The sequence below is a fragment of the Polypterus senegalus genome, chromosome 18 (assembly GCF_016835505.1).
Source record: "Polypterus senegalus isolate Bchr_013 chromosome 18, ASM1683550v1, whole genome shotgun sequence".
Lineage (NCBI taxonomy): Eukaryota > Metazoa > Chordata > Cladistia > Polypteriformes > Polypteridae > Polypterus > Polypterus senegalus.
The window spans coordinates 22964128-22977359 of NC_053171.1; the positions used below are offsets into that span (position 1 = coordinate 22964128).

Below are 13232 nucleotides of genomic sequence, written 5' to 3' on the forward strand. Positions count from 1 at the left end.
TATTTATGTTGTTGGTTTTTTTTTCTCTTCATCATGTAAAGCACTTTGAGCTTCATTATTTGTATGAAAATGTGCTATAGAAGTAAATGTTGTTCATGCCAACAAGGATGGGTGTAGGATTCTAGCATGGTCTGTCTCCAAATCTGTGAAATGGAGATGCTAACCATCACAATGCAGTGCTCAATTTTTTTATTTTTTAAACTACTTTAAAAGAAATCCACAATGAAAAAAGAGAATATAATCAAAATGACTTCAGAATAATAATCATGCTATTGTCATTTTTCCTTTTTTCAAGGCAGCTTTATGTGCAGTCTGGCTGCCTGATAGCTCAGAGTATTTGTTTACTGAGAGAGTGAAAGCAAGAGCGAGTGTATGCCAGCTCCTCTAACCATAAACAAGCAGTCACACCGCCATAATTGCCACCTCTGCAAGTGTCCATTCTCGAGCTGTCTGCGACTTGAAGCGCTCACAGTCTTCAGTCTCCATTTCAAACTCTGCATTTACTTGCATGCTGTCCCAGATTGCATATCACAAAGGCTTAACCCTTATCCATGAATGCCATTTTTATAACATTTCCCTGAATGGGGGATCGGGGGGGGGGTCTTGCAGACAATTTTAAACTGGTTTAATCTGCCTAAAGGCAATACAATAACTTCAGAAATTTTTATTGCCTCCGAAATGAAGTAAATGTGGTGTAAATTTTCAATGGTTGACATGTTACCTTTGTAATAGTAATGCGTGTTCAGTGTTCACCAAATCTTATAAAATACAGTCATAGTAGCACTAAAACGAGATGTCAGTTACACGTCTGATTCGCATACATAACAATCACTCAAAGTCTGCCTCAGCTTCAACTTCAACAGGCCAGACACACAAGGGAATGCACTGAATGTTCCTGGCAAACCGGAAGTTGGGAGCGAGCGGCCTTTATCTTTCTCTTCTTTGCCCTTGGGCACATGTGACAGCGTAGCTTCTTAGCTACATTTGCTGCATCTCCACGGGGCTGTTTCATCGTCAATTTTTGTTTCCTCATCTCTTGACACAGTGTCACTTCCATCATCATTGTCCTCTTTATTTGAGTTGTCTGATGTATCGAAATCCGACAACTCCTTCATTATTTTCAGCCAGGGCTTCGCTTGCATGGAATTTCTTTGTTGGTCGTTGACTCATTGTTCATAAACACATCAACTGGACTTGCTCCCTACAAACTATACACCAGCAATGTCTCCAGTAGGACTAAGAAAATCTAAACCAAAGAAAATACAGGTCTTAAATAGAAAATTCAAATAGAAAATAGAAAACGAAGCAAAAACGCTCGTACAAAAATGGTAACATTTCCATGAATGGTGGGAGTCTCGGAGACCCCCAGCTACTTTGTGCTACTGTAGCACTTATTTGCACTAAGCTATTGAGACGCGGATTTCAGCACATTTTCCAAGACAATACAAAATGAAAAGTCAGAAAATTTCATGGCCGTCATTTTACCTTGAAAGGGAAAGAATTTGAAAATCTGCTACTGGGGGGTCTTGGAGACCCCCTCATTCATGGATTAGGGTTAAACTGAAACAGAATGCAGAAATTGCAGATGGAGTAAGGACCCCGTCAAGTCAGTCTCGTCTCTTAGCCACACAAGTCCTGTTCAGCTGAATGCATTTTATGTTGTTGGATTGTGCAATTGACTGCTTTAGTTTGGTTTTTCTATTTCAATTATAACAAATAGACGTTCTTTTAAGCTGGTTGCTTCTTGCACCCAGTCTTTCTAGAAGTGTTTTATTTTTTTATTATTCTAAATAGAAAATGGCCTTAGTAAATATTTCTGGCTTGTGAGAGTTGGTTCATAGCATGCACGTTTTACGTTGATTCATTTTCATGACTGATTGATAATGGTTAGCTTGTTTAGTGCCTCACATTCTAACAGCGTTCTGAAAAGAACCGTGTTTAACAGCCTCCAATAACCACAAAATTAAACCAAACCTCAACAAGTACAACCGAATGGTCATCTGCTGTGTATGATGTCAGCCAGCTGTTGTCTAGATTTCCCAATCTTGCCACCCATCAGTCATTCATCCTTCCATCCTTTCTCAAGACAGTTCAAAGTCATGCTCCATGTAAATAAAAGCATCTTGTTACCTTTCTGTGTAATACGGATGATCTTGGAGCAAGACATGAGGGGCTTTTTTCCCTTGCACTTCGTGTTACTTAGTAAACAAGCAAAACTGTCACTTTAAATACAACTTTACAATGCTTCCAATGAAAAGTGAACAGGATTTGAGGTATTTTTGTTAACATTTTACTCAATCTGGTGGGTGGTGTTGTGTGTTTTTGGGATTGTAAACTATGGTTAATTATTAAACATTGTTCATCCAGAGTGAAAAAGGAAACCTTTTTGTTGATTTCTATGATATGCATTCCAATGCAAATCTAAATTGCCTTGCAGCACCTGATACAGACTTACGTTGACTTGCACTTTTTAATTTACATAGATAAAGGTAGTATTGAAACTACATTTCTGGTTATTTTGATCCTAGAAGCATATTAGATACCTTAACAAGATAAAATAAACCATATTTAGCTCAGAATTTGAGTATTTTGAGTGATGACCACATTTGCTGCAAGGTCTGTAGTGCTATGCAGAAATACAAGATCTGACCACAGCAAACTAACATACTGGATGCACCAACAAGTAAAGACCATACTTACCAGGAAATCACACAGAAGGTGATATGTGTGTGTGTGTGTATGTATGTACAGTGGTGTGAAAAACTATTTGCCCCCTTCCTGATTTCTTATTCTTTTGCATGTTTGTCACACAAAATGTTTCTGATCATCAAACACATTTAACCATTAGTCAAATATAACACAAGTAAACACAAAATGCAGTTTTGGTTTTTATTATTTAGGGAGAAAAAAAATCCAAACCTACATGGCCCTGTGTGAAAAAGTAATTGCCCCCTGAACCTAATAACTGGTTGGGCCACCCTTAGCAGCAATAACTGCAATCAAGCATTTGCGATAACTTGCAATGAGTCTTTTACAGCGCTCTGGAGGAATTTTGGCCCACTCATCTTTGCAGAATTGTTGTAATTCAGCTTTATTTGAGGGTTTTCTAGCATGAACCGCCTTTTTAAGGTCATGCCATAGCATCTCAATTGGATTCAGGTCAGGACTTTGGCTAGGCCACTCCAAAGTCTTCATTTTGTTTTTCTTCAGCCATTCAGAGGTGGATTTGCTGGTGTATTTTGGGTCATTGTCCTGTTGCAGCACCCAAGATCGCTTCAGCTTGAGTTGACGAACAGATGGCCGTACATTCTCCTTCAGGATTTTTTGGTAGACAGTAGAATTCATGGTTCCATCTATCACAGCAAGCCTTCCAGGTCCTGAAGCAGTAAAACAACCCCAGACCATCACACCACCACCACCATATTTTACTGTTGGTATGATGTTCTTTTCTGAAATGCTGTGTTCCTTTTACGCCAGATGTAACAGGACATTTGCCTTCCAAAAAGTTCAACTGTTGTCTCATCAGTCCACAAGGTATTTTCCCAAAAGTCTTGGCAATCATTGAGATGTTTCTTAGCAAAATTGAGACGAGCCCTAATGTTCTTTTTGCTTAACAGTGGTTTGCGTCTTGGAAATCTGCCATGCAGGCCGTTGTTGCCCAGTCTCTTTCTTATGGTGGAGTCGTGAACACTGACCTTAATTGAGGCAAGTGAGGCCTGCAGTTCTTTAGACGTTGTCCTGGGGTCTTTTGTGACCTCTCGGATGAGTCGTCTCTGCGCTCTTGGGGTAATTTTGGTCGACCAGCCACTCCTGGGAAGGTTCACCACTGTTCCATGTTTTTGCCATTTGTGGATAATGGCGCTCATTGTTGTTCGCTGGCGTCCCAAAGCTTTAGAAATGGCTTTATAACCTTTACCAGACTGATAGATCTCAATTACTTCTGTTCTCATTTGTTCCTGAATTTCTTTGGATCTTGGCATGATGTCTAACTTTTGAGGTGCTTTTGGTCTACTTCTCTGTGTCAGGCAGCTCCTATTTAAGTGATTTCTTGATTGAAACAGGTGTGGCAGTAATCAGGCCTGGGGGTGGCTACGGAAATTGAACTCAGGAACTAAGGGGGCAATTACTTTTTCACACAGGGGCATGTAGGTTTGGATTTTTTTTTCTCCCTAAATAATAAAAAACATCATTTAAAAACTGCATTTTGTGTTTACTTGTGTTATATTTGACTAATGGTTAAATGTGTTTGATGATCAGAAACATTTTGTGTGACAAACATGCAAAAGAATAAGAAATTAGGAAGGGGGCAAATAGTTTTTCACACCATTGTATGTGTATATGTGTATATATATATATATATATATATATATATATATATATATATATATATATATATATATATATATATATATATATATATATATATATATATATATATATATAGGTATATATATACTATATATATATATATGTGTGTATGTATAGTAGGTAGTAAAATACTAGTAGTGTGTTAAAGAATTTATGAAAAAGAAAAGGAAACATTTTAAAAATAACATGATTGTCAATGTAATTGTTTTGTCACTGTTATGAGTGTTGCTGTCATCAAGGATTTATCATTATTTCTTTTAATCAGATCCGTATTTGGAGGATGTGTTGTGTTCAACTTGTATTTCTTGTTTGTAAACCGTTGTAAAGATAACCGGTTTCATTCATCGAAGTGTTCACTGCCCAAATCGGTACTCGTGAATCTAAGATGTTTAACAGGTATTCCCGATATTAAGTTGTGGATTTGCCTGCGAATATCAGCTCGTCTTCCTCTTTATCTGAGACATCACACTGCATGCACGGGTTTACCTTTCCCAGTCCTGCAAAGTCAGTTCACGTGAGCTGCTCGGAGTACATGCATCGAAGCTTCTCAGCTGTGCTTGTGCGATCTTGCCATGTCCATGGCTTTATTCAATGTTAGCTGAGACTCGGCACTTAAAAGTTTCTCTCGTACGTTCGCTGAGTTTGTGCCAAACACTAGTCTGTCCCTGACTATCTGTTCTTCGTTTGCATAAGCACAGTCCTTCACCCGCGAATATTTAGCGGCAGCGTGTCTATTGGATTGCTGCCGACGGACGGCCTTATATGGGCAGGCATTCAATTACGTGGGAGGCGTGACGATGAGGGATGCAACTCCACCTCACACGGCGACCGAGCTGCAGGCTATGGCCGTATATACAGTGGTGTGAAAAACGATTTGCCCCCTTCCTGATTTCTTATTTTTTTGCATGTTTGTCACACAAAATGTTTCTGATCATCAAACACATTTAACCATTAGTCAAATATAACACAAGTAAACACAAAATGCAGTTTTTAAATGATGGTTTTTATTATTTAGGGAGAAAAAATCCAAACCTACATGGCCCTGTGTGAAAAGTAATTGCCCCTTGTTAAAAATAACCTAACTGTGGTGTATCACACCTGAGTTCAATTTCCGTAGCCACCCCAGGCCTGATTACTGCCACACCTGTTTCAATCAAGAAATCACTTAAATAGGAGCTGCCTGACACAGAGAAGTAGACCAAAAGCACCTCAAAAGCTAGACATCATGCCAAGATCCAAAGAAATTCAGGAACAAATGAGAACAGAAGTAATTGAGATCTATCAGTCTGGTAAAGGTTATAAAGCCATTTCTAAAGCTTTGGGACTCCAGCGAACCACAGTGAGAGCCATTATCCACAAATGGCAAAAACATGGAACAGTGGTGAACCTTCCCAGGAGTGGCCGGCCGACCAAAATTACCCCAAGAGCGCAGAGACGACTCATCCAAGAGGTCACAAAAGACCCCAGGACAACGTCTAAAGAACTGCAGGCCTCACTTGCCTCAATTAAGGTCAGTGTTCACGACTCCACCATAAGAAAGAGACTGGGCAAAACGCCTGCATGGCAGATTTCCAAGACGCAAACCACTGTTAAGCAAAAGAACATTAGGGCTCGTCTCAATTTTGCTAAGAAACATCTCAATGATTGCCAAGACTTTTGGGAAAATACCTTGTGGACTGATGAGACAAAAGTTGAATTTTTGGAAGGCAAATGTCCCGTTACATCTGGCGTAAAAGGAACACAGCATTTCAGAAAAAGAACATCATACCAACAGTAAAATATGGTGGTGGTAGTGTGATGGTCTGGGGTTGTTTTGCTGCTTCAGGACCTGGAAGGCTTGCTGTGATAGATGGAACCATGAATTCTACTGTCTACCAAAAATCCTGAAGGAGAATGTCCGCCATCTGTTCTTCAACTCAAGCTGAAGCGATCTTGGGTGCTGCAACAGGACAATGACCCAAAACACACCAGCAAATCCACCTCTGAATGATTGAAAAAAACAAAATGAAGACTTTGGAGTGGCCTAGTCAAAGTCCTGACCTGAATCCAATTGAGATGCTATGGCATGACCTTAAAAAGGTGGTTCATGCTAGAAAACCCTCAAATAAAGCTGAATTACAACAATTCTGCAAAGATGAGTGGGCCAAAATTCCTCCAGAGCGCTGTAAAAGACTCATTGCAAGTTATCACAAAGCTTGATTGGAGTTATTGCTGCTAAGGGTGGCCCAACCTGTTATTAGGTTCAGGGGGCAATTACTTTTTCACACAGGGCCATGTAGGTTTGGATTTTTTTTTCTCCCTAAATAATAAAAACCATCATTTAAAAACTGCATTTTGTGTTTACTTGTGTTATATTTGACTAATGGTTAAATGTGTTTGATGATCAGAAACATTTTGTGTGACAAAACATGCGAAAGAATAAGAAATCAGGAAGGGGGCAAATAGTTTTTCACACCACTGTATGTACATAAGTAGGTTCCAGTTATGACCGTTACGCGTAGAATTTTGAAATGAAACCTGCCTATCTTTTGTAAGTAAGCTGTAAGGAATGAGCCTGCCAAATTTCAGCCTTCTACCTACACGGGAAGTTGGAGAAATAGTGATGAGTGAGTGAGTGAGGGCTTTGCCTTTTTATGTATGTGAATGACAGAGAAATTAAATGCTAAAACTCACACACAAAGTGTTTGTATATTCATGATAATAAGCAAATTGTGGCTGCTAATCTGCTCAGTGCAAAACCTGAAGATGGCAGTCACAGTCAATGACTGGGGTTACTTCCATACAACGGTTTTCATTTAAAAATGGAATTATTACACAACTCTACTCTACACTAGGGTCTTCATCACATCATTTTCAAAAGTCTCTACATCCAAACGAAAACAACCGAAAACGCATACAACATCAACGTTGACCTACACAGGGCATGTGCACATCAGCAGAAGAATCCTTGGAATGGTGTAGTGAAGGATTCAGAGCCCTGTGAAAATCACCACATGCAGAACTTTGTGTGTGTGCTCAGAACATAGAAGAAAATTCTTTAAGGAACCACAGGAGGAAGGTAAAGAGAGAGGAACTGAGGGTAGGAACTTTGAATGTTGGGAGTATGATTGGAGAGTCAGCAGATATGATGGAGAGAAGGAAGGTTGATATATTGTGTGTGCAAGAGACTAAATGGAAGAGGAGTAAGGCCAGGTGAAATTGTTCTATCATGGTGTGGATAGAAGGAGAAATGGAGAAGGGATTATTTTGAAGTAACAGTATGTTGAGTGTTTTGGAAGTGAAAAGAGTGTCAGACAGAGTAATGATTATGAAGCTGGAAATTGGAGGTGTGATGATGAATGTTGTTGGTGCATATGCACCGCGGGTTGGGTGGGCAATGGGTGAGAGAGAAGATTTTTCGGAGTGAGTTGGATGAAGTGATGAACAGTGTACCCAAGGGACAGAAAGTGGTGATTGGAGCGGATTTCAATGGGCATATTGGTGAAGGGAACAGTGGAGACGAGGAGGTGATGGGGATGACAGAGGAAGAGGATGGCAAAGAAGTGGGAAAGTCTGAGAGATTCAGAAAGTAGACGAGTACAAGGAGATAAGGCGCAAGATGAAGAGTGAAGTGGCAAAGGCTAAAGAAAAAGCGTATGATGAGTTGTATGAGAGGCTGGAAACTAAGGAGGGAGAGGTGGGCTAGACAGAGGGACCAAGCTGGGAAAGATGTGCAGCAGGTTAGGGTAATAAGAGATAAAGATGGAAAAGAACTCACAAGCGAGGAGAGTGTGATGAGCAGATGAAAAGAGTACTTTGAAAGCCTTATGAATGAAGAGAACAAGAGAGAGGAGTTTGGATGATGTGGAGACAGAGAATCAGGAAGTGCAACCGATTACCAAGGAGGAAGTAAGGACAGCTATGGAGAGGATGAAGAATCAAAAAGCCATTGGTCCAGATGACATTCCTGTGGAAGCATGGAGGTGATTAGGAGAGATGGCAGTGGAGTTTTTAACCAGATTGTTTAATGGAATCTTGGAAAGTGAAAGGATGCCTTAGGAGTAGAGAAGAAGTGTACTGGTGCCGATATTTAAGAATAAGGGGGATGCGCAGGACTGTAGTAACTACAGGGGGATAAAATTGATGTGCAGGACGGTAGTGAGACCAGCTATGTTATATGGATTGGAGATGGTGGCACTGACCAGAAAGCAGGAGACCGAGCTGGAAGTGGTAAAGTTAAAGATGCTAAGATTTGCATTGGGGGCGATGAGGATGGATAGGATTAGAAATGAGGACATTAGAAGGTCACAGCTCAAGTTGGATGGTTGGGAGACAAAGTCAGAGAGGTGAGATTGCATTGGTTTGGACATGTGCAGAGGAGAGATGCTGGGTATATTGGGAGAAGGATGCTAAGGATAGAGCTGTCAGGCAAGAGAAAAAGAGGAAGGCCCCAGAAAAGGTTTATGGATGTGGTGGGAGAGGACATGCAGGTGATGGGTGTAACAGAACAAGATGGAAAGGACAGAAAGATATGGAAGATGATGATCCGCCATGGCGTCCAATAACTGGAGCAGCTGAAAGGAAGAGGCAAATTGCCCCTTTACACAGTGATGTGCAGTTCTAAGTTAGTCTTCAGAACAGGCGATGGTGGTCTTGTCATTTAAAATCAACACCAGAAATGTTAAAGTGGTCAGCTTCATGTTTGAGAGGGGATTGATTATAAGTAGGCCAAGCGCATTTGTAACTCAATAGAGAAAAAAATATAAATTCTGTAAATGCATACCTGCTTGAGCCTTTCTCTTCGCCTCACTGCATTGCACTTTCATGTCTGTTTCCTGTGTTCTTGAGAACTTGGCTGCATTGACACCCGTTCACTTCATTAAGCGCCTCGTTATTAATTTTGTTGTGTAATGCACTCCTCCTTACTGAATGGCTCACGTTTAATTAAGATGCATTGATAGAAGCTTGTCAGGCAGTGTTATTTTCACTGGCTTGTGAGTTGACTACAGTGGTAATGCCATGGCTGGCCATGGGATTTTATTCAAAACTGTTGCAAACGATAAATTTGCCTTTACTGTATGGACAAGAGCATTCAGACTGTAGAAAGCACAAGTTGGATCCATACAAACAAGCGTCAAGGAAAGCATCTCTTCTATGCTTGCTGTGTTTAAAAAAAAATTTGTTTCTTTTGTGAAGGGTGACCAGTAAGGGAATGAGACGTTTTAATAAGCATGAACAAATGGGAATATGATTAGAGTTTGCGTTGTCCACCGTCCACATGGAAACTGCAAGCTCTGGAGAGCGTTTTTGAAAGTCTGTTTTTTTTAGGGGTTGAAAACGTTAGGGGTTGTGTTAAAGGTAAAAACAGAGACTAATGGCTGCGTTTTTAAAGGAAAATGTAGTGTAGACAGGGTCTTATTTCAACATGCCTCTCGCCATCAGGAGGGAGTATTCTCAGCTGCTGGCCTGACAGTTAAATGTGCATATAAGCAACTCATGAGCGTGTTTGTCCTACACTCTCTGCTTCCTAAACTAAAGTGCATTAAATAGAATAGATAAAAATCTCATTTTTATTAATCCTAAGGGGAAATTCACATACTCCAGTAGCAGCACACTGATAAAAAAAAAATTAAAGAATGATAACAATGCAGGTATAACAGACAATAACTTTGTTTAATGTTAACGTTTACCTCCCCGGGTGGAACTGAAGAGTCGGAGTGTGGTGGAGGAACGATCTCCTCAGTCTGTCGCTGAAGCTGCTCCTCTGTCTGGAGATGATCCTGTTCAGTGGATTCTCCATGACTGACCGGCATCTGCTCTGCGCCCGTCGCTGCACCACAGATGTCAAACTGCCCAGCTCCATGCATACCATAGAGCCTGCCTTCCTCACCAGTTTGTCCAGACGTGAGGCGTCCTTTATGCTGCCTCCCCAGCACACGACCGCGTAGAAGAGAGCACTCGCCACAACCGTCTGATAGAACATCTACAGCATCTTATTGCAGATGTTGAAGGACGCCAGCCTTCTAAGGAAGTATAGTCGGCTCTGACCTTTCTTACACAGAGCATCAGTATTGGCAGTCCAGTCCAATTTATCATCCAGCTGCACTCCCAGGTGTTTATAGGTCTGCACCCTCTGCACACAGTCACCTCTGATGATCACGGGGTCCATGAGGGGCCTGGGTCTCCTAAAATCCACCACCAGCTCGTTGGTTTTGCTGGTGTTCAGGTGTAGGTGGTTTGAGTCGCACCATTTAACAAAGTCCTTGATTAGGTTCCTATACTCCTCTTCCTGCCCACTCCTGATGCAGCCCACGATTGTAGTGTCGCCAGCGAACTTTTGCACGTGGCAGGACTCCGAGTTGTATTGGAAGTCAGATCATATAAATATTGGCTGAACAGGACCGGAGGATGTACAGTCCCCTGCGGCGCTCCTCTGCTGCTGACCACAATGTCAGACCTGCAGTTCCCAAGGCACACATATGGAGGTCTGTCTGCAAGATAGTCCACAATCCATGCCATCAGGTATGAATCTACTCCCATCTCTGTCAGCTTGTCCCTAAGGAGCAGAGGTTGGATGGTGTTGAAGGCGCTAGAGAAGTCCAGAAACATAATTCTTACAGCACCACTGCCTCTGTCCAAGTGGGAGAGGGATTGTGTAGCATATAGATGATGGCATCCTCCGCTCCCACCTTCTCCTGGTATGCGAACTGCAGAGGGTCGAGGGCATGGCGGACCTGTGGCCTCAGGTGGTGAAGCAGCAGCCGCTCCATGGTCTTCATCACATGTGACGTCAGAGCGACAGGCCGGAAGTCATTCAGCTCACTACGACGTCGCACCTTTGGGAAAGATTTATCCTTGCATTATTTTGTGTTAAGTAGGGGTTCTCTCTTTAGCAATTAGTGGTTCTTTTTTAACCTTTGGTTGACTCGCTTATGAAATTAGAATCTGATCTTTTATAAATATTTTGTATAAACTAAAAATTAGGAGTTGGCTTCTGTGTGAGGTACAATATAGTATAACAAAGTCTTTTTCTGTGTTTCTGTTTTCCAGATACATGTTGAGTAGAGGAGTGAAGCGTAAACTAGAAGACGACGACGAGATCATGGCTGCTGAAACGTCAGGTGCCTTTGATTCCAGCTCATTGTTACCTTATCCACAGCAGAGACAGCTGGTCCTCAACATGTGCCTGAGTAAACTGCAGAGCTGCCACATGAAAGTGGAGCCGAGCCTTCACCGTTCAGTTCTGCTAGCAAACACTTTAAGGCAGATTCAAGAAGAAATGCGGCAAGAAGGAGGAGAGTCTACACTAGCGCCCATATATGATGGAAGCTCCTGCACCTACATTGGAGGAAATCCTCCAGCAACACCTGCACATAACCCTGAACTGCACAGTTTGCTACTTGAAAGCCCCATTTATCCTAATAATAGCTCAGTGACGGACAATACCACGTCGTCTTCGGTTTCTGCCATTTTACGAGAGGCTGGATTTGTGGAGGACGTGAACCCAGCGCCAGCTTGTCTAGGATGCTCTGATAGTGAGGAGCTGTGCTTCTCAAGCTCTCCCTCTTACGAGAATGATGGTGACGAGCAGCCTCTGGACTCGAGATCCTCGGACTCCCTCTTTGGTTCATTTGAAATTAGTAATTCTACCAGCTACCTTACAGACCTTGCCCTGGACGACATCTTTGAGGACATTGACACCTCTATGTATGATTCCTCGGACTTTTCAACCGTCATGTCCTTTCCGGTTCCACGGTCTCCAGCCTCTTCTTCAGAGGACACTATGAAATCCTTCCCTACGTGCATCTCTCCCTCCTCGAATGGCATTCAGATATGTATTACAGACTTAAATGATCTGGACCACATTATGGAAATCCTGGTGGGATCATGATGTTTGCTAACTGGAAATATTCACATATATTTATTTTTATACCAATTGGATGAAATGCAAATAAAAATGGAGAACCCGCCCACCTTTCTGAAAGGTTTTTCAAACGAGGCTCGGGAGCCCAGTTGGTGCATTTTGAAGAGACAGAAGAAGATAGTATTACTTTGTGGAGTATTTATATTTATTATGAAAATGTTTTATTTTAAATGAACTGTATTTTTTATTTAGTTCAAGAGACTACATTTCAAAAAAAGATATATATATATTGAAATACCACATAAAATGAGACTTGTATTAAAAATGAAGAAAAAAAAATCTTAACTTTTTCTAATGTAAATGAACTATTTATTTTTATAATTTTTATTTTTGAGATTTCTACATTTTAAAGTGCATCTTTTATTCACTTGAAATGGTTGTGTGTCGAGGCAGACAGGCATGCCCAGTTCATTCAGCTGACACTACCTCTTCAGACTTGTAATCACTTTCAAGTGTGCTTGTTGTTTTGCAACTTTCTGATTTGAGAAGACATCTTTTTAACTCTTTTTATGAATCCTGCAGGCTTTGTTTTTCTTTTCTAATTGTTTTAAAGTTATGTTTTGAAAGATGAATGAATTTTCAAGCAAGTCAGAAACTGCTCAGTGAAACGCTCCATTGATTTGACTGCATATTAATTCAGCAGGTCAGTCGTGAATATTTTTGAAATCCCGGTAAGTTCTTTGGGATATCCCAGTTTTCTCTGACGTGAATTTGCAGGCTAGGTGCATTGGCGATCCTCAATTGTCCCTAGTGTGTGCTTGGGGTGTGTGTTCGCCCTGCCCGGGGTTTGTTTCCTGCCTTGCGCCCAGTATTGGCTCCAGCAGACCCCCCATGACCCTGTAGTTAGGATATAGCGGGTGGGGTGATGGATGGATGGATGGAATATTAATATAAGGAAACCTAGAGAATGCCTCACAATTACAGCCGGCCCTGTCCAGGGTTGTGTCCTGCTTTGTGCCCA

At 41.4% G+C, this 13232-nt stretch overlaps 1 protein-coding gene across 2 annotated transcripts in view; it reads left to right on the top strand.

The window, feature by feature from the left end:
• The window catches only part of si:dkey-177p2.6 (uncharacterized protein LOC568712 homolog), a 43249-nt gene extending 30776 nt beyond the window's left edge, over positions 1–12473 (top strand). For both annotated transcript variants that reach the window (XM_039741779.1, XM_039741778.1), the window contains exon 2: positions 11398–12473. In XM_039741779.1, coding sequence (XP_039597713.1) covers positions 11402–12238 — 837 coding nt within the window. In that variant the 5' untranslated portion in view covers positions 11398–11401 and the 3' untranslated portion in view covers positions 12239–12473. The remainder of the gene's footprint in view (positions 1–11397) is intronic.
• Positions 12474–13232: the final 759 nt, after the last annotated feature.